Raw genomic sequence first — 21,056 nt, forward strand, 5'->3', positions numbered from 1 at the left:
CCAACAGTCCCACCACGTGCCTGAGAGTGTTGTCCAAACACTCCTTGAGCTCTGGCAGCTTTGGGGCTGTGACCACTGCCCTGGGGAGCCTGTTCAGTGCCCCACCACCCTCTGGGGAAAGAACCTTTTCCCAATATCCAACCTAACCCTCCCCTGACACAGCTTCGTGCTGTTCCCTCAGGTCCTGTCACTGGATGAAAGATTGTACATGCAGCATTTGGGACTGCAAACAATAGTTCCAATTTTTAAGATACTTATCACCCAAAAGCCCCTGAAATATATATATCTGCAATCACCAAGATCTCATTGCAGAAGACAAGAAAGGAAAGAAGTTACTAGTTGCAAGTATTTGCAGACTTGCAAGTCTGCAAGTATCACAGTCTCAGGAAAGATTATTACAGATAATGAACATCTGCAGTTTACATTAGAAAAACCTGCCATCAAAACCACACAGTGCTATGACCCAGCTGTCTTAACAAGAACCTTAACAAGATCTGAAAGAACACTATACTGATGTGTGAAACAATTTTACCATAGATGATATTTTGACAGGAATTTAGAGAATATACTGAAAATAAACCACCTCTTTTCAGTGTGTAAAAGGCACGAAAAAGCCATCATTAGATATAACCACAATTGCTTTGGAACAAAAAAACCTCCTTTCAAATAAAATTAAATTATATCAGATATTAAAAGTCTAAAAATTAACACTGTAGTTTCTTATATTAGTACAAGTGGGAGCTACATTGGGCTCCGAGACAGACTACAATGCAAAAAATAAATCGTGTAGTGAGAACCTGTTAATTTGTAGCCAACTGGTTACTGAGTTAGAAGGCAACTACGTCATATTAGAGTCCTCTGGGAGTTTATTTTTAAACATGGCCTATAGTTTGGGAACGAAAAGGTATTGAAATGAGAGGGACTGGTGTCATACATAACCTTTTTATGAGAAATGAAGCATTTTCTGCAGCAGTCGTGGTAGCCCCAACATGGTCTATACACTGTGGATACTGGAATGAACTGGCGGATTACTGTTCCCACAGGCCTGACTCACCCAGCCTGAGCACCAAACAAGACCCGGGTGAGATATAACGGGGTTACTAATGTCCACTGTTATTAGCTGTGCTTCATCCCCGCTCCACAGGCCAAGCACATCCACAAGCATCTTCCCTTTTGGCTCTTGAAACACCGTCAGTCCTCCAGACTCCAAACCATCACCACTGAGCGCCCACCTGGAGAACACCCCCACCCACTGCCAGGCCCTGGGGCTGAAGGTGAGCTGGAAGCTGCCCAGGGGTGTCTCATCTCGCCCACTCCCCTGCGTGCCAGCGGCTCCGAGGGGAAGCCCAGACCGAGTCATCTCCGTGTCTGGCAGGAAACACATGCAAATGCACGAGCTTGAGAGCCCCACTCAGGAAACCCCCGTCCCATCAGGCTCGGGGGGCCCTCAGCCAGCCCTCTGCCCCCTCAATTGTGCCCTGGTGCTGGCCAGGCTCAGCACACACAGCCTGGTACTGCAAGAGAGATGAACAGCCACACGCAGCAACGGGAAAACCCTGGACAGGAAAACTCCCACAAGGAGGAAAAAAAACCCAAACCCACACCTGGAGAACAGGCTGCCCACACCATGCAAGGACAAAGAACAAAACTTCTTTTTCCCCTGGTTTTGGCCACGAGTCTTACAATAACAGAGCCAACTTGCTCCACGTAGGACCTTGGCGCTGCTTTCCAGACAAGCACAGGTCTGTACAACTGCCCTTCCAAAATGGGAAATAGCTCCCAAAACCAGAAATCCATTAACCACCCCAGCAGCAGAGCAATTCGGCTGCTTCCCCTCAGGTTCATCTCCTGGAGATTGTGCTCAGAGCCACATGGCCACAGCCTGAGCCAGGTCCCCAGCAGGGCCAAGCTGAAGTCCCCACAGCAACACCAATTAAATCAGTAAAATATCAGGAGACTCTTCCTCTCCCCCAAACTCTCAGATTTCTCACATCAGGGCTGCTTTCCCTCCTTTAATACCTTGCTCCCACTTAACCTCTTATGCCCCTGATAGGTGCTAATGGGATCCACCTTGTCCATGCCTCCCAGCTGGGTTGCCAGCTCCCCATCATCTGTGGCCTCCGGCTTTGCACTGTAGTAAACAGAGTGTAGTGGGAACCACATGCAGCATAAACCTCAGAGCTAATTTATCCTTTCAGCATGAGTGGATTTGAGGCTGTGCTTAAGCTGTTTTCCCAACCTCCCTACAGCCTTGGATGGGAGCAGATTTGGGGACGCCAAGGCCCTGGGTGGAGTCTCATTGGCTGCACTGTGAGTAGGTGTCTGTCACAGACATTGCTGCTGGACAAGCAAAAGGATCAGAAACAGGTTTAGATGGGGTTTGAGGTGTAGTGATTTCTCACCACACTAGACAGTCACACACCACAAGCTTCTGTCCTTCCCCATTGCACTGAGACTCATCTGCAGAGCTGGGGAGTGGGATCTATGGGGCTGCACTTAAACACCACTTCCAAATGACTCTCAGTGCCTTTTCTGCTACCCTGGAGCCAGGCAGAGCTAAAAACCTAGGTGGTAACCAGGCAAACAAGATCTGCCCGTGTGTGAACTGGATGTAATGTTCTTTTTTCCACGTAATGGCATCACACATCCTTGTGGCCCTGCGAGTCTGCTCCTGGGAGTGACTAATACAGGATAGTCCCTAAGCCTGAGTACACCCAGCGCCTCTCCAAGTGCTGATTACAAAAGAAAGGCAAAAGCTTTGACACAAGGGGATTACCCAAGTCTAATCTGGAGCTTTGTGTCTGTTTGTCATGTGACAACTGGGTATATACCGTAACCCCTGAGTATTGCATCTTGCTGGGAATATTACTTGTGGCTCATGTGCTGTGTCCCTGTGTGGGTTGGCCATGGACACCCTTTGGATGTGTGGACCCACCTATGGGTGCTGGATGGAGGCCCATTTGTAGGGTTAAGTGCTGCCATGTGTTCTCTTTGTAACTTTTGGGGTGTCAGTGTCCACTCTGGCATTTTGGGGGCCCGAAGGTCTTGTCTGTGTGTCCTCATCCCTGCTCTGCACAGCACACAATGGCCATTGTTTGCCTTCGGGGCGGGTGAGCAGCCTCTGGCTTGAGAGGAACAAAGCCCGGAGCCAGTTCCTGAAAACACAAAACATGCCTTTTTATCACTTCATGACAAATTGGTTTGTCAGCAGCAGGAAGTGATGTTACTGTTGTTCTCACCAAGGGGAAACTCCTCGTGGTTTCCATGGGGATGTATGCAACTGTAGAGCTACAGGTTTATATAAACTGAAAGCCCCATGCTTGCCTGCTGTGTGCCAGGATTCTGTGGATTGGATACGAGTGGATGGGTCTCAGCTGAGTCCTGCTAGCACAGTGGGACAGCCAGCTCATGTTGGAGCCAGGGAAATGGGAGTTCAAAGCCCTAAACCAGGGTGAGCTGTGTGCCTTGATATTCCAAACAAACAAAGCAGCAAAGCTGGGAGAATAAATAAGGGGTAAGAAGGAAAAATGCCTCCCTAACACATCCACAGCAGGAAAAGTTCAGCCCAGCTGTGTCATCAAGGCATCCTCCAGCTCTGCCACTGCCCATCTCAACCCCTCATGCCTTGTTGCCCAGTTCATGCCTCCTCCTCTGCCCCATACCTTGCCAGCCATCCCATCCCACTCCTTCCCTCCTAATCCCAGCAACCCCCCAGCTGAGCCCATCCATTTTCCCCAAAACTGTCGCCCCAGGATCACATTTGGTATTCCCACTCTGATATCTCTTCCCCCCTTCTTCCCCCTTATCCTCCCCTTGTTTGCACAGAGCTATGTGCGATCTGGGTGCAATCCCAGAGTTTGCAGGAGTCTGAGACCGGGCACTGCGAGACTCCAATTACGCAGAACGGCAGAAGGATCACAATAAAGACTTGGAAAAGGACACTGGATGTGCACAGAGCTGGAAGTGCACATCGGTGCCTTGCTGGGACTGCAGCCCTGCTGTCCTGGCTGGTTGATCCACAGAGGGCTTTGTGCTGAAGCAGCTCTCTTTTGCTCCCCTCTGTCAGGTGCCTGCTTAGGTTATAAAAGCTGATCGGCTGCCAGGTAATGAGTTTTATTGTTCCAAGAAACACATAAACAAGCTCCTGCGGCTGACGGGGAGCGGATTTCTGTTTGAATTGCGATTAACAGGCAGGATTTTTTTTATCAGTTGCATGGCCAGGGCTGCCAAGGTTGTATTTTTCCACTGAACAAGCTCTGCTTTGCTTTGAAGGTGAAAGTTTGTTCCACCCTTTACTGCAGGTGTAAAAAGGCTCACGTAGTCAGTCTTGCATATTTAACCAGGAGAGCAGTGGTAGGTGCAATGTGCCAAGGGAATTTCCACGGATGAAGGGGGTTTGCAGGATTTGCAGCATGGTACAGGTTTTGGGGAGGATATTCACTTTGTGGTTCAGGTACACTTTAGGGGAAAAAAAGGGTTTCTAACTCCATTCTCAGTGCCCAGGGATCTCTCCTCCTTTTAGCCGCTCCATTTTTTTTTTATCCCTTGGTGTCAGGTTGAAACTTGGTGACGGCTGACGTGAAGTGCTGACGACAGAGCTGCATCCGAGGGGCAGCTCACGTGGAAGAACTTCAGAGGCAGCAGTGCATCATCCCGTCCTTCAAGGGCACCTTCTCCCAGGAGGAGAGTCCTGGATTTTAGCACCATTAATACTCCAAGTAACTTGCAGGATTTCGGCTGCAGTTTGCGGTGCTTTGCTTGTCTCCAGTTACGTGACAAGAGCACAACTGCTTTATGCTCACAGAAATCTTCATCTGTAAACTTAGGATCACAATGCCTTGATTAGGATCAAATGGCTTGATTTTACAAAGTCACAACCTGCTGTCTGCCCAAGCAAAACCATTTTGGACAGGGCAAACATAGTATCAACTCCTTGAATATTAAAGATTTGCAGGGACTAGTGGCTCCCTTCTGGAGCAAATAGAAACACAATGTCCTACTGCTCCCTCAGCATCCATCTTCTCCCTTTTACTACCATTACTACTCTGCCTAGCAAATCAAGCTTTCAGCTGCATCTCATCCCCAGCAGCTTCCAGGGGCAAGGGGATGTCACAGCAGCGCTACTGCCCTGCCCCACACAGCCCATGGAGAGGTGCAGTTCTGCCAGAGCACCCAACATTAACCCTGCTCCCTTTGCTGCCTGTCACTCTCACCCTGCAGCTCCTGCCCATGGTGCTGCCGCTCCAGCTCCTCTGGCTGGCTTTTGCTATGCTACATAAACTCTTCATTGCCTCAGCTGCAACACTAGATACAAGTCACTCTAGTGATAATCTCCAGCAGGAAAGAATTCGTGTCTGGGTAAGAGAATCGGTGACTTGTTGGTTACCTGATCTCTTGTCATGCCCGTTTGTTTACAGAGATGGCCCAGCAAGCCAAATACCTCACTCCAGACACCAGAGGCTTTTGAGTTGCAAAAAGGAATTAAGAAGGTGGGACAGAAAAAGAAAATACCCTGTGAACTTGTGCCAAGCCTTAGAGATCTGTTACTAACAGGTTAATTTTTAGACTTAACCTCTGAAGCATTAAAAGTACACAAGGAATAAAGACTCTTCTTCCTCCTTCTTAGAAGGACTATTTTAAATTCACTGTAGCCCAGTGCCCAAGTCTCAGCTGGTTCAAACTGTTACAGCTCTGTGGCCATCACTACAGCCAAATCCACCTCACAGCTGAGAAATCAGCCTTGGCTCACTGCCACTGCACATAATTATATGGGGACAAAGAAAAGCTCAGGTTAAGAAGCTGCACTAGTTTCTAGTCAATTATGTTGTTTAAACCTATTTTTCTATAAGTCAAGCCCTGAGGCCAGCAGAGTTGAAGATTCAGATTTCTTACAGCTCTTGATCAGGGAGCTTCCACAAGAGTTTTGGGACTGTGAAATGCAGTACTTTAAAGAACATATAATACAGATCAATAGAAATATCATAATTTATTCCATTTGTATAAAAAAAGTTATAATCATGTAACAAAACTATGTCTTCATAAGAAGAAATATATTATTTCACATCATAAATAAATCAGCAAACATACAACCCTTGGCAACTCAAAAAAGCACTCGCCTGGTGCTTTCATGTCAGTGCTTGGGAAACAAGAAGAGCTGACAAATATACACACACAGGATTATAGTACCAAAAAATATTGAGGTATTTGGTTTCTCTAGAACTGAAACTTTAGGTTTGTGAAGGCAAAAAAAAGCAAACAACAAACCAACAAACAACAATGCACTAATATAAAAATAAATAAATAGGACTGTCATATAAAAGGGGACAACATCAGTGTTGCTCAAAGTGTCCAGGAATGGGAATACTGGTGAGCATGCTACTATACACGGAGCAGGCCTAGGACAGACAGAAGACAAGGAGGAAGAGCTCAGGAAGAGCCACTGTCCTTTGATCTCTGTGTAGACATCCAGATATTTGCTTGAGAAGTCAGAAACACCCAGTTCTCTGGCATTGGGTGAGCTCCTCTCCATTTAGGACACTGTTCTGGGATGCAGGAATGACTCCCCACAAAACACAAGTGACTGGTGACACTGTCCCTGTAGTTATTGCACTTCTGAGACAGCAAGTCTGAATTCTGACCACGTTTTCAGCTGCTTTTCAGCAGCTTGGGGAAGTAGTGATGGGGCTCTGAAGGTAGCTTAAAGCACTGGATGGGGTGTGAACAGGGATGGAGACCGGGAAGTTAAAGACTGTGGTGGTGGATGCTCCTCTGTCCAATACTGCCATAGCGGGGCTCCCGGCCTCTGCTGAGCAGTTGGGGGCAAGGACCTGCGACTCAAACTGAAGAAGCTGCCCCATGAAGCTGAAATTTGGGGAGATGATGCTTCTCCTCTGCTTTACAAACTCAAAGGCTTCATCCAGTTTGACTCTGTTGGTCCTCATGAGATAAGCAAGGCAGATGGTTGCTGACCGAGAGATGCCAGCCTGGCAGTGCACAAATACCCTTCCTCCATCGTTTTTAACAGAGTCTGAAAGAATTAAAGCACACAGTTAGCAAACAAGTCCCACTGCTTCCAGAGGTGGGAAAAGCACAGGCTGCTGTTTTACATTTCTTTAATCCATCCCTTCCTAATAGGTGCACCTAGAGCTTTTGAGACAAAGGGAGTCTTTGTCTTGAGGAACACGGCTATTTTCATTCTGGGCTCCAGTTCCAATTATACTAATAGCTCCTCCAGGTCACTTTAGCAGTCTTGCAAGATTACTTTAATACTGATCTGCTTAAATTCACTAACTCTTTTCTGCAAGACCAGTGCCTCTTGATTCAAGATTTCAAACAGCTTTATGAAGCTAAGATTATGCCTCTGAGTAAAATAAAATTAAGGGAAATGTTCCCCGAGTATATCTCTCCAATGGGATGAAATTCCCCAATCTCAAATATAGGTTTTACTGGGGGAAAACAATGCCCAAAAGTCACTTGCCAGGATACAGTAACCCAAAAAAAGAACAGACTGTAAAGAGGGCTCATTTACCTATGAAATCAATCGCCTCGTTAAACCAGGAGCTGATATCCGCCTTGTGGTTGTCCTCTACAGGGATACTTTTATACTGGTAGTGCCCTTCGAAGTGGTTGGGGCAGTTGGCCGAGACATTGATTAACGCCGTGATCCCCAAAGCGTCCAGCATGTCTTTTCGGGAGGCGTGGTACGCGCTGCCCAAGTACAGGAACGGCAGGATTTCCACCGGCCCGCCCTGAAACAGAGAGGACAGACCACCGGTTACCCCCTGCCCGGTGTCCCGCGGCATCCCCCGCTCCCTCGCCGTGCCGGACCCCGTCCCCGCTCACCTGGTCGTACAGCGGGGTCCCGCAGGAGCTGCATCCCGAGTCGGCGCTGCCGGGCGCGGGGCTGGCGCTGAGGGGCAGGCTGAGCCCGGCGGGGGCGGCTGGCTTGGTGCAGAGCTCGGAGCAGGCGGACGAGAAGGCTTCGTAACCTCCTGCGGGGGCAGAGCGGGGAGAGGGGCGCGGGGTGAGCGCCGCGGGGCCGGGGGGCGAGCGGGGCTCCCCGAGCCAGCCCCCCCGTCCCCTCCACGGGCCGCGGGGCCACTCACCCTTGAGGAAGCAGATGCGGGCGCCGCGGGCCTCCCTGCAGAGGGTGCCGAGCGCCAGCAGCATGGTGCTGTCGCGCTTGGGAGCGTCCAGGTCGGCGCTGCGCTCGTCCAGCAGCACCACGGTGTGGAACAGCCCCTGGCGCAGCCGGGCGCGGAGCTCCTCGTTGGGCACGACGTGCTCCAGGGCCAGCGCGCCCTTGGCGCGGCGGCGGACGATGGTGCTGAGGCGGACGTTGCAGGAGCCGCGGATGTGCGCGGCGTTGAAGGAGAAGAAGGAGCGGCAGTCGAGGACGAGGCACTGCGCGCCGCGCTCCTGCAGCAGCAGCGCCCGCAGCGCCTCGCACTCCAGCGCGCACACCCGCAGGTTCACCATGGCTCGGGGTGCGGGGCAAGGGAAGGCAGGCGCGGTGTGTGCCAGCAGTGCCACTGTCCCGGGACGTCCCGGTGTCCCGGCCGCTCCCGCCCTTTATATCGGGGCCGCGCCGCCGGGACGGCGTTTTCTCAATGGAGCGGAGTCACGTGGGAGGGGGCCGGGAGGGGGCGGTGACGTCACCCTGGCCGCGCGCCAGAGCGGGCGCGCCCGGCCCCGCTGGTGTGACGTCACCGTCCGCAGGCGGGTGCGCGCGCGCTGCCCCCCCCGGAGATCCAGACACGGGAACGCGCACGGACAGACACACGGATGCGCGTGTATGCACACACACATAGATATGTATGTGTTTGGTTGAAGAAAAACACAGCGTGATCCAGCCGTGTGCGCTCACAGCCCAAACCCCCCGTGTGTGTCCTGGGCTGAACCCACAGCGTGGGCAGCAGGGGAGGGGGGGATCCTGCCCCTCTGCCCCGCTCAGGTGAGACCCCCCTGCAGAGCTGCCTCCAGCTCAGGGGACCCAGCTGGGACACAGACTTGGAGTGAGTCCAGAGGAGGCACTGAGATGATCAGAGGGATGGAGCAGCTCTGCTATGAGGAAAGGCTGAGAGAATTGGGATTGTTCAGGCTGGAGAAGAGAAGGTTGTGAGAAGACCTCACAGCCCCCTCCAGTATCTGAAGGGGGCCTACGAGGAAGCCCAAGAGGGACTGTTCATCAGGGACTGGAGTGACAGGACAAGGATGAATGGGTTCAACATGAGAGGGGAAATTTAGCTTAGATATTCTTCCCTGTGAGGACGGTGAGGCCCTGGCACGGGTTGCCCAGAGAAGCTGTGGTTGCCCCATCCCTGGAAGTGTTCAAAGCCAGGCTGGACGGGGCTTGGAACAACCTGGGATAGTGGAAGGTGTCCCTGCCTATGGCAGGGGGTTGGAACTAGATGATCTTTAAGCTTCTTTACAACCCAAACCATTCTGTGATTCTATGATATATAACATATATCATATATACACATATATACACGTGTATGTGGTACATGGGACCACAGGGACATGGGTTCCTGGTGGACTTGAAGTGGTGGGTTAAAGGCTGTACTCAATGACCTTAGAGGTCTTTTCCAAACTAATTGTTCCACACTGTGCCCTTTTTCACACTCATCCACCCAACCATTCACACCCCCCACCCCTGTGCCCACCACTCCCAGCCTAGGAGCCACTGGGCTGGGTCACCTCAACTGCTGGATCTCCAGGCTGGGGCTGGGGCAGCCTTTGTCCATCCCCCAATCCCCCCAGCACTGGCTGCTCCCCCCTTTCCCACAGAGATCAAGGGGACGTAGCTGCTGGAGCAGCAGTGTGGGGGGCTGTCAAGCCTTGGGTGCTGCTGTGCTTATTCTCCCAAAATATATGTATAAAGGGACCAGCATACACATACATATATTTGTATTCATGCATAGGCATATATACATGTACAGACATATCTACACAAATACATATGTGTATACATATATTTGTATACATTTATTATGTAAACAGATATTTGAGAGCTGTTCCCATCATGTTTTATGTGTAAGGCAAAAAATGTAGCAGACCCATGCAAAGTTCATTTTTCCCCACTGAGATCACCCCCAGGGGTTGGGGCTGCCCAGTAACTGGCAGCACAGTGGTGGGAGGTTTCTTTTTTCCCCTCTTTGTTAGTGCATCAGCACTTCCCAAAAGTTTTCTTTTTTTCTGTGGATGACTGGCTTTCACCAAGCCACTCGGGTGTTTCTTACTCAGGACTTCCAGTCAGCGCTGCTGCCACTTCCCCTGCCTCCCCTTCATGCCTTCCCTTCCTGCCTCCCCTCCATGTCTCCCCAGGCTTTCCATCTCCCAGCCACTCACTGCCCACAGTCACCGCTGTTCCCAGCACCTCCTCCCACTTAAGCCCTTTCCCCCAGCCCTTCTCCACCAATTCCTCTTCCCCCCACACCGCCCTGCTGTTCCCAGCTGCTCCTTCTTCATCCCTTTCAGCAGTTTGCTGTTTTCACTTCCCCCCTTAGATGAGATCTCTCCATCCACCCCTCACACCAGGGCTCCTCTCCCACTCTCCTGCCCCACTAGCTTCGAAGGCTTCCAACCATCACTCCTCGAATCATCTGTCTCCTCCCCCACCAATGTCCCCCAGTCTTTAACCACCTCAGACTAGCCAGGCTCTGTATCTGGCTGAGATCTCCAGGGTTTTCCATGTTCCCACAGGGACCAGGAGGAGGGGGCACAGAGAAGGTGAGCGAGTGGCAGCTCCCGCTCACCCGCTGTTGCAGGGCTGTCTCTGCTCTGCTGAGCAGCGAGGTTTTTGCCAGAACTGCAGCCTCAAAGCAAATCTGTTTTTTCAACACATTCCTTAAAAATAAACACAGGATTGCACTTTTCATTCCATTTATTTATTGTTGTTCTTTTTAACAGCGGGTTGGAAACAGATTGCAAGAGAAACACTCATAGACTTTGGTGCTGGGAAATGACTCTGCTCGACCACAGTGTCGCCTACTCTGGCAGCAGGACCCCCCAGCCATCCATGGTGGGTCACTGGGCGTGAATCATGGGGACCACCAGTTGGGCAGGTGACACATGTCCCTCCACTCCACGAGTGCACGGGAGGCAGGCAGGGACCACACCATCTGTCCTCAGATGTGCTCCAAACCAGCACCTCAAAAGATATGATATTGCTGTTACATCATGCCACGACCAAGCTCTGGTGACCTTGCATGTCATCTGTCCAACACGAGCCTACCCAGATGGTTCTAAGGAGCTGAACAGCAGGAATTCTCAGTGATGATTCCTTGCCAACTTTCTGCAGCAGAAGCCAATACAACAGATGGCCACAAGACAGGACTGTATTCATCATCTTTTCCTAGAGGAAATGGACCTCAGACACTGACCTTTCTGTAGGTCTGTACCCAGCAATCACTTCACTTTACTCCTCTGGAGTGTGATGCAGGAGCGATTTAAGGCATCACCTGGCAGGAGCACAGGAGAGAGAAAGACTTGGCTGAGCCACAGCAAAGTAGCCCTGTGGGATTTTAAGCTGGGAACATCCTTAGAATCATAGAATCACAGAATGATTTGGGTTAGAAAAGACCTTAAAAATCATCTCATTCCAATGCTCTGCCACAGGCAGGGACACCTTCCACCAGATCAGGTTGCTCAGAGCCCCATCCAACCAACCTCTTTTCCCAGGGAACTTGATCAGGATGTTGCATTACTCCAACCTTGCACATTCCAGAAGCAGCAATGGGTGGGGAAATTTCCCTTGAATGCTTGGATGGAAACCAGTATTTTTAATGTGCTAGTGGCACAGCACCATGTTAGTTAGTGGGAACAGCCAGCCCTGGCTCACAGACACAGGTATCTCTGTGCCACTGACAGGCTTTTCTCTTCTTGTCCTAAACCCCTCTCAGTGTCCTACACAGAAAACAAAGCTATAAGACAGAGATGTTTTTTCCCCCAGTTTGGAGAAAATCACCATGTCTGACACCTGCCCAGCCAAGTGACCATGTGCTCTCAATGACAACCACTTTTCTCATCATGATGTTAACCAGTGTCGCAAAAATGTTGAATATGAGACAGACACTGTGGGCCAGGTACCTTGGCTGCTCTGATCCAGTGCAGGGATGACATCCCATCTGTTGCACAAAGGGAATTTACCTCCACAACAGCGATAATTGCTCTTCGATGCACTTATGTAACTGTGAGACTTTTGAATCTGGTCTTGTTTACACCCAGTGCAAATCAGGAAGAAAAAAATTCATCACATGTGGCAGTGTGTACTTAGTCACTTATAATCCTGGACTAGCTATTTCCTTGCTTTATTTTTGTTTTCTTTTCTTAAATAAACCTGCCATAAGAATGAAAGAAAGGAAAATACAAAATAGGGCCGAAGTGGCTTTTAGAAGCTCAGACTGACTTGAATGACTTTCTTAAGGGTTAGTTTTCCTGCCTTAACAAAAGCCAGGAAATACAAAATTAACCCCTTCCTCCCAAACAATCCGTGTTTGCACTTGGGCCACAATGTCTTTGTAAGGGTAATAATAGAAACATGAGTGTGAAGTGTGGGGGTGGGAGGTGATGCTTTGATTTGAGCAGATGGGACCCACTGCTGACTCCCTTTATCCCCCCAGGGTTTTAACGGTGTTGCTCTGCCAAAACATGTTCAAGTCCATAACGACAGCAGTGTGAGCCCTCACTCGAGGCATTAAAGACTTCTTGGGAAAATGACTTCATGGCAATTTCATCATGTCCCAGCCGAGCATGTTGTCTTTGTCTCAGCAGGACCCAAGACCTGTCTGGTTTTCTCCAGAGACCTCAGGTCTCCCAGTGCAACCTGGCTGATGTTTCTCAGAGGTAGCAGAGACTGCAGAGACCTTCTGCACAGCCTGACACAGATGCCAATTTGTCAGCAGCTTGGTGACAAGTGTAGATAACCCGTGGCCTGCACAAACCAGTTACCCAGTAACACTGGTTATTCAGGTTTTTAACTAGTCACCCATGGCCAAAAATCAAATGGAACAGCTCCAGCAAAGCCAGAATTACAGCACCACTGGACCTGACCCGGGCTTGGATCTCGCTGCCCTTGGTGCAAGTTTTGCCTGAATAAAGATATGAAGTATCAAGCCTCAACACTTGAGACACAGAACAAAAATGCATGTGGGAACATTTGGAAACCGTGCTGGATGCATTTCTTCAGCATGTGTAACATTTTCTCTGAATTCGGTTTCACAACCCAGCATTTCCTTTTGTAAATATTTGGACAGATTTTATGGAGACACAGATTCATAAGAAACAGAAGGAAAAAGAAATGAAAGATACATGGGGAGGGAGGGAAATGAAAAGGAAGGAAGGAAGGAAGGAAGGAGGGAAGGTAGGAAAGAAGGAAGAAAGGAAAGAAGGGAAAAAGAAAGAAAGAAAGAAAGAAAGAGAGAAAGAAAGAAAGAAAGAAAGAAAGAAAGAAAGAAAGAAAGAAAGAAAGAAAGAAAGAAAGAAAGAAAGAAAGAAAGAAAGAAAGAAAGAAAGAAAGAAAGAAAGAAAAAGAAAGAAAAAGAAAGAAAGAGAAAATGATTCAGAGATGAAAGGTCGCAGTAAGTAGCACAAACAATATAGAATTACTGATGACTCACACTGCAATGAAAACATTATTTTTTATGCATTTAAATCCTGAGATTTAACCCTTTGGCCAGGGTTTGGCTGAGCTCAGACTGCCTCAGATTTTTCTTGTTGGAGTTGATGAGGTGGGGGAATGGGGAGGCAGAATCGTCAGTCCCAATAGCTGGGGTTGGGGTCTCACTCCTGGAGAGACTGGCTGGAAAACCTGGTACATTTTTATTTCCGTGTGACACGTCCGATGCATAAGTGTTCCTTGCTGAGTGGAAAACTGTTGGCAGAGCAGCTCGGGTATTTCAACTGAGGACTCATCCTGGATACTGATGTATATTGGGGAATAAGGAAAACCCCTTTCTCTCAGCCCTGCCTAAGGAAATCTCAGCTCACTGCTTCCCTGCCTGCCCCAGACTGCTCAGTGCCTCCTGCCCCCAGGGCTGTGGCACAAGGGGGGACAGCAGGTGCTGGCAGCAGTGGGTGCCTGTCCTGCAGACCACAGTGGTCACTGCCGGGACTCCAGGCTCCTCACCACGAGCCTTCCCCTGCTGCTCTCAGTTCCCATCACCTCCTGATGCTGCAGGCAGCACTACCCCTGCTCCCGTGGGCCCCCAGAGCTCTGCATCTGCCGCTCGGTGACGCGACCCAAGGCACCCGGACGGGACTGCATGACCCCACACGTGTGTGCTTGCCTGTCACATATGGTTGTCATGGCCTGAAACCCAAGACACTTGGGAAGCTTGCAGCGTGGACAGTCCCCCATCCTAATTTTGCAAGTCTGCTCGAGCAGCTAATGCAAGTCAGAAGTTGTGCTTTCTCTTCCAGTGACTCACTGAGCTGCCTCGGGCAAGTTGCTTAGTGCTGCTTTTTAACATGATTACAGGCATTAGAGAGCCAGTCTGGGATACCACGGATTTGATATTCAAAATCATTAAATACCTGCCTCCAAAGGAAAATCTCTGGGAATTAGTGGCACTGATACAGTTCACAGCTCTGGGATCAGCTTAGTAGGGCAAATGGTTTAGGCAATTTAATCTTACATTTAATTGCCTCTATTAATCTTCTATGAATCATGCCTTGCACTAGGCATGAGGGTATTTATTCAATAAAATCACTATATTTGTAAAGTTCTCATATTTCAAGATGAAAGGTATTAGATATACAATAAAATATACTTATGGGAAATTATTCTTCCTACTTCTTGAGTGTGTATTTTCTCAATAACATCCTCTAATGGCTGGTAGGGTAAGGCAAGGCTTCCGTGGGAGGAGGCTGAATTTGAATTGAAAACAAATGACGTACCTCGCACCAAGAAGCCGGGAGAGGCGTGTTCTCCTACCCAGAAACATGAGCTCTGGGTTTATTGCTTGTCATGTGATGTCAGCATTTTGTGGGCACAGTGACTATGTATGAGCTTCAGATTCCCAGAAGCACCCACTCTCATAAAGATTGAGATAAGAGCTGCTGAGGCACTGCCATTTGTATGTTGTTCTTGTGTTCTTCCTATCTTCACAAAGAGGCGAAGGCTTCATAAATGTACGTGGCACACGTACACTCAGAGAGGCTGATTTTGAGCCTGGGATGACTCTGCCCATTAGGATGGAACAGAGCTGGAATGGGTAGAGCTGGAGTCAGGCATCTTGTTACTTGTCCTGGAGGGACCACAAACCTGTTCTCCACTAGTTATAGCTACATCTCTTCCCACCAGATCGTGGGTGCAAGGCTCTGTAAAGCCAGTGCAACCAGCTACTGTGGGAAAGAGTTTCCTGCTCAGAGTCCTCACACACACTAACTGCTCCCAACTCACAAATAAATTTGGGCGGATGAAGCCAGCTTGGAATAATATAGGGCTTTCAGGGCTGAAAGCCACAGAGCTGATGGAAAGGTATTTCTGTCTCCTCCTGAAGTCCTGTGCTAAGTGCAGGAATCAAGGACCCAGAAGGCAGGTCCTCCTACTGTACTCCCAATGCTCATCCGAGCCACTTCTGCCATCCTCCAGATCTAAATTTGTCTCACCGTCTAATGGCGTTGAAAGGGGTTATTTGCTGAGGGGACAGAAGGGGAGGATGCAACAGCAAAAGCAACTGGAAACTCTCTGAAATAAAGTGAGATTTCTGTTATCAAAAGCCATGATTCCTGCATTCTTGGACTATGGAGTAACTCAGTGTGGGGACCCAGGAGTCCAGGAGTGACACTTCATAAAAACTGATGTTAAAATACAAAGAAACTTGTAAGGGAAGCAAGGCACAAAGAAATCCCAGCGGATATTACATTGCACATGCTCCTAATGAGTCCCTTTGTTACTCACGTATCTTTTTCTGCGCTTTCTTAGTATGAGCTCCCAAGGTGTTTATAGCCAATCTTTGTGTTTAGTTTCTAACTGTTAAAAAATACCCCCATATTGTTAATTACAGAACTGCTTATTCATTTTCTGCTATGCAGTTTGTGAAAATGTTTGCAATATGACATGATTCTCTCATGTGATAGAGTGAGGTGATGTTTGTGTGTAATAGCGGTTAGTGAAAACACAGCGTTAGTCATAGGGGAGAATAACACTTAACTGTTTAGAATATGAAAACCTTTAGGCTGTGGAAAAAGCCAAACTTTGGCCCACTGTGTTGTTTTCAGAATTACATGAGAACACACAGGGCAGAGTGACTCACAGTGTAGCGTCCTCTCAGTGTCACTGGAGTGGGATAGGGCATGATATCCAGGGCAGGAATCTAATCATCTGTTCCTTTGTCCATGAAATGCCTTGTCACGACCACCCACGACCCTCCCACACTGCTCATGGCCCACCTGACCCCATGAAATTCAGCACTGAGCTGATCCTGTTGCCTCGCTGTGAAACATTCAGGTAAGTCCATCGACTATTCTGCCCTTCTCCAGTGTGCTGGACAAACTGTTTCTTGGTGGGGATGAACGAGGAGTGAGGTCATACAGCAGCATTGGCTCAAGTGAATTTGCCCAAACATGGGATGTTTCTCCTGGGGGTGGCCACACGTGTGGACTGACGCCCTGTGGCTCTTGGAGCCTGTCACAAGCTGTGATTTCACCTCGGCTGCCACACAAAATCCAGAGCTCTGTTTAGACAGAGGCCCAGCCAAAGGGACACTCGCAGGAACACACTTCTGAGAATGTTTTTTTACAGCTGCTGTGGTATAAAAAAAAACTCTCTTCTCAATAAAATCACATAAAAGCAGCAGGATGAGGGGAGCCCTAAAATGGAAGGGGTTGAAAGCTGAGGGAGATTTTCCTTCGAGCGTGGCAGCTCCTGGATGCCGTGAACAGCCAGAGAGCCCCACGATGGTCACAGCTTCAGCTCGACAGGGACCCTGGGTCTGGTGAGGGCTGCACTGGCAGTGAGAGAGGGAAGGCAGAGATGTTCTCTGAGTTTAAAACTCATCTCATTACTGCAAGGTTGTGTTGAGAAGCACAGTGTCTCAGATGGAAAGTGGGGACAAGAGTCCAGCTGTTTTCCCAAGGCCTGACATAATTATTTCCCTATGTTCTTATATATCTTCTGGCTGTCTCCGAGAACTCTTGCATGTAATCAGGTAAATCAATAATTAATGCCATTTCCCAGTTAATTGGTTGAGCCAGTCACAATCATAATCAGGCACCAGAGAAAACAAATTAGAATTGAATAACTACATGAAATACTGTTAAACAATCAAAAAAACCCATTATACTGGTTATATTTGAACACACATTTGAACACAACCTCTCACTTTAACAGTGAAACAGAACAGTGAACAGAATTTCGAAAACATGCGAAATGTGAGCCAGGGGCTGAACTTCACAGTTTGAGCTCTGATCAGTTTAATAATTCAAGGTATTTTTTTCCCTCTCTTTTTCCTCTCTTTTCGATTCGGGTTTAGTTCACGTGCCAGGTTCACCAGTGGGATATGTCTCATCGATCAACAATCACTATACTTCTCACAGTACTCTTTTTTTTTTCTTGAAAAAGAGGAACAAGAAGTGAAATTAGTTAAAGGAATCGGGCGCATTCTCAAATGGTAAATACAAGAGGAGCATGAATCATCCTCTTATAGAAATGACGAGAAAGGATGGAAAAGGTAGTGGTTTGGGAGAAGCAAGTTAAGTTCTCCATGGCTGATTCAGCTCTCCGGAGTGAAAATGAATCATCAGAATATTTAAATCATATTACCAGTATTAGGACACACAAAACCCCCAAGCTCAGGAGGCCTTTGTTATGAAACAAATTTGATAACGGGCAACAAAAGAACAAAGGACAGATTGCTAAAAACCCTTTACTAGCTCAGTTCTGCTGCGTGTCCCATCCCACAGAACCTCAGAGAACTGGAGTTTGCAATCGCAATGCCCCAGCACAGCACTGCGGAGCCTCACAGCCCCAAATCCTCCAGAAACCAACAGACAGACTCTCCTGTACCTTCTAGAGCTTTTACACTTCAGCAGTGACACGAAATTTTTAAAATGAAGGAATTACCCACTGGAGAGTACATTCTCCAGGGTAATTACTCCTGAGTAAGGATTCATTACTCCTGAGCAGCACCGTTAGCGGGTGATACAGACATCAGCTTGGGGACCTGAGTGGGAGGTTTGACACTGAACCTTTTCTTATCTAATTGTACCCAGCCCAAGTTACAGCATTAATGAAGTTGTAACACATCAGATTTCAGACAGACTCCAGGTGGAGATAACAGAAAGGTTAAAGGATGGTTTTAAATCCCCTTTTTTTCCTTCCACCATTCTGGCTCAGCTTAGCTCAGCTGGGACAAAAATATGTTCAGGGATCTTTTCCTTTGCAAAGGAAATATCCTGTACCAGGATATATTACAGCAGAGACAGCAAAGCAAACCTGAAGACTCTTTTACACAATGAGATGCAAAGGTGTTGTAGAGAGGTATCTTGCTCATATAAAGTACATTTGTGCATTCCATAAAAGTCTGCCACATTAAAATTTCTCACTACCAAAAGAAACATGTTTGTTCAATAGCTGGAATCCTCAGAGGGATGAAGATGGGGTAGAAATCCATCTCCAAGTTTTGATGTGTTTTTTAGTTTAAATCTTTCAGCTTCTTTCTCCAATCTCCAATTTAGTCTTTCAGCCCTAAAGAATGAAAGCTTTCACTCTCTGCTAGCAGGCAAGAATCCTAACAAAGATTAGCCAAAAATCCTGACAAGCTATTTTTAACAAAAACTTTTTAATAAAGGAATGTATATTCCTGAAGTAAACATGGACAGGAAAGACAGAAAGGGAGACTGACAGGCAGGGAGACAAACGCTTCTGCTTCTTCGCAGAGAAGCCTTTGAAACATCTGGAATGTTGCAGCGAAAGGTTATTTACCAGGAATGTCAGCCAGTCCCAGAGCAGATGGTTCTCATTAGCCTGAGATCAAGAGACCAGCAAGGCTAAAAATACGTGTTTGCTTTTTTAGTAACTGGACTTCGTTTTTTGTACTTTAAAAATAATAATCACTCTTACGCAACTTTTGTAACTTAGAAATATTTTCTTGGAATATTGTTTGGCATGCTGGTTGGGATGCAGGCTCTGTGCCATTGCTATTACTCACACAGCCTTCCCCCTTGAGGATTTTGTGATGTATCTTCTACTTAGAAATAGGAGGATGGCACATTACACTGAAACCAATGACTTTTGTTTATAAAGTGTCAGTGACAAAATATCTGAATTGCTGCTCCAGGCCAGCCTCTTGCCTGGTGTAAACGTTTGCAGTTTCCCTGGAATCCACTGGAATATTGTATTGAGCCACTGTGGGGGCCACAGAGCCACTGCCCCCACCCAGACCAGCAGCACATGCCATGCCAAGCACTACACCTGGGGCAGGCTGGGAGTGGAGTGCTCACAGTCTTCCTGGGAATCTATTTGGGAATAGTGGGTTAGAAGACTTTATGGAAAAACATTGCGTTACATAAGGCAGGAGCCTGACTCAGTGGGAAGGAGAGCAGGCAACTGTGTGAACAGATCCTCACTTCTGTACCTAAGGGAAGATGAGAGGCTCTGATTTCTACTGCCACTGTTTATGAGGCACATGGTCACCTTCCCAGAAATCCACCTGCCTTGGAGGCATTTGGGACTTGAATAAGATAAGCAGATCTATCATTACTCATCATAACACATTTTATATTGAAAGCTCTGATGGTCAGCCAGCAGTCCCCACAGCACAGGGAGAAAAAAATATCATGCCATAGGGAAAGGTTCAAAGGTTCTCACTGGGGTTTTGCAGCTTCAATTCAGACTTTGAAACCAACCAATTTGCTTTCTCAGCATGGGTTTAGCGGAAGGGAAGGAAAGGGAAGGGAAGGGGAAATGTGAATGTGGTCTAATGAACAATTCTTAACTAAAAGATTTGAGCGCTCAGTGGAAATTGTGAAGAAAATTGTTCACGTCTTTTCTATGGACCCCAACTGAAAAACAGGTTTTGGAAGAAGGCATTTGATAAAATGGTTCCCACTGTCATGGGTCTTTCAGTGGTGACCAGTCCTAAGCAGAAGAGAGTCACAGGAATGAGTTCAGCTTATTGGAACCTGTTACTAAATACAACACTTTTGTTTGGGAAATAGAATTTGGGAGGACACCTGAGCATGCAACATGAGCAGGGCCTGGCCACCCTGGTTTTCCTGGCTGTGTCATGTCCTGTCCATGACTGACAGCAGACACTCAGGAGCCTGGACACCTCAGCTGTGACCTGATGCCTCAGTAACCTTCTTCTATAAGCCAGCAACTTTCAGTCTGCACCTTGAGGGCAGGTCACAAAGCATCACCAGTCAATGGCATTTTCGTCTGAGTTTGGATATCACCAGGACCTGTACATACACATGAACTAGTAAAACATAAACATTGCCCCAAAGGTCTTGACTTTTAAGCCAGGGTACAGCAAGGTAGTGTGACAACCAGCAAGAAAGCTAATCAGATGATTAGGTGAGTGTGCTCTGTCAGTTGGTTTAGAGTAATTTCCTTTATTTTTTTTTGTGGTCAGTACTGACAGAAAAAGTAATGTTTCAAAGGGGAAAAGTGATTACTACTTCTCTCATTGAATTTCAATATTTGAAAGACTATTTCTCAGAGATAGTGGCTCTCTGAGATGGGAAATGCTTTCAGATCTTTCCTCCTGGACAGGCAATATACAAAAATGAGTTTGTGGGCTTTTATTAGTAGTTTTTGGGGCTTTTTCTGAGTGGGATGGTAGAAAAAGCACCACTGGTATCCTTTCAGTGAAGAAGCCTAGTTCAAGTAGGCTGCAATGAGAGCAAGGAGGTGTCTTGTTTTCTTAAGAAAACAGGGGTGAGAGGCAACAAGAAGTTGATGCCCAGGAAGTTCCACCTGAACATGAGGAAGAAATTCTTTCCTGTGCAGTGATCGAGCACTGGAACAGATTGACCAGAGAGGGTGTGGAGTCTCCCTCACTGGAGATATTCCAGAACCATGTGGACACAATCCTGTGCCATGTGCCCTG

The 21,056-nt window shown here is 47.9% G+C and overlaps 1 protein-coding gene and 1 long non-coding RNA gene across 4 annotated transcripts in view; both read right to left on the reverse strand.

The window, feature by feature from the left end:
* Window positions 1-21,056, reverse strand: part of LOC127473698 (uncharacterized) — a 901,041-nt gene that overhangs the window by 458,175 nt on the left and 421,810 nt on the right. The gene's annotated exons all lie outside the window — the stretch shown is intronic.
* DUSP1 (dual specificity phosphatase 1) lies at window positions 5,968-8,563 on the reverse strand. 2 transcript variants are annotated; one of them, XM_051793595.1, is made up of 4 exons: window positions 8,106-8,560; window positions 7,843-7,991; window positions 7,529-7,748; window positions 5,968-7,027 (listed from the first exon to the last, which is right to left on the reverse strand). In XM_051793595.1, exons 1-4 carry the CDS (start codon window positions 8,476-8,478, stop codon window positions 6,657-6,659), a joined length of 1,113 nt encoding a protein of 370 aa, XP_051649555.1. In that variant the 5' UTR covers window positions 8,479-8,560; the 3' UTR covers window positions 5,968-6,656. The 2 variants fall into 2 exon arrangements, with proteins under 2 accessions (XP_051649555.1, XP_051649553.1); XM_051793593.1 differs by having other exon boundaries at window positions 7,843-8,563.

Source organism: Manacus candei, unplaced genomic scaffold (assembly GCF_025592945.1).
Source record: "Manacus candei isolate 608988 ecotype Guabito, Panama unplaced genomic scaffold, ASM2559294v1 h1tg000037l, whole genome shotgun sequence".
Classification (NCBI taxonomy): Eukaryota; Metazoa; Chordata; class Aves; order Passeriformes; family Pipridae; genus Manacus; species Manacus candei.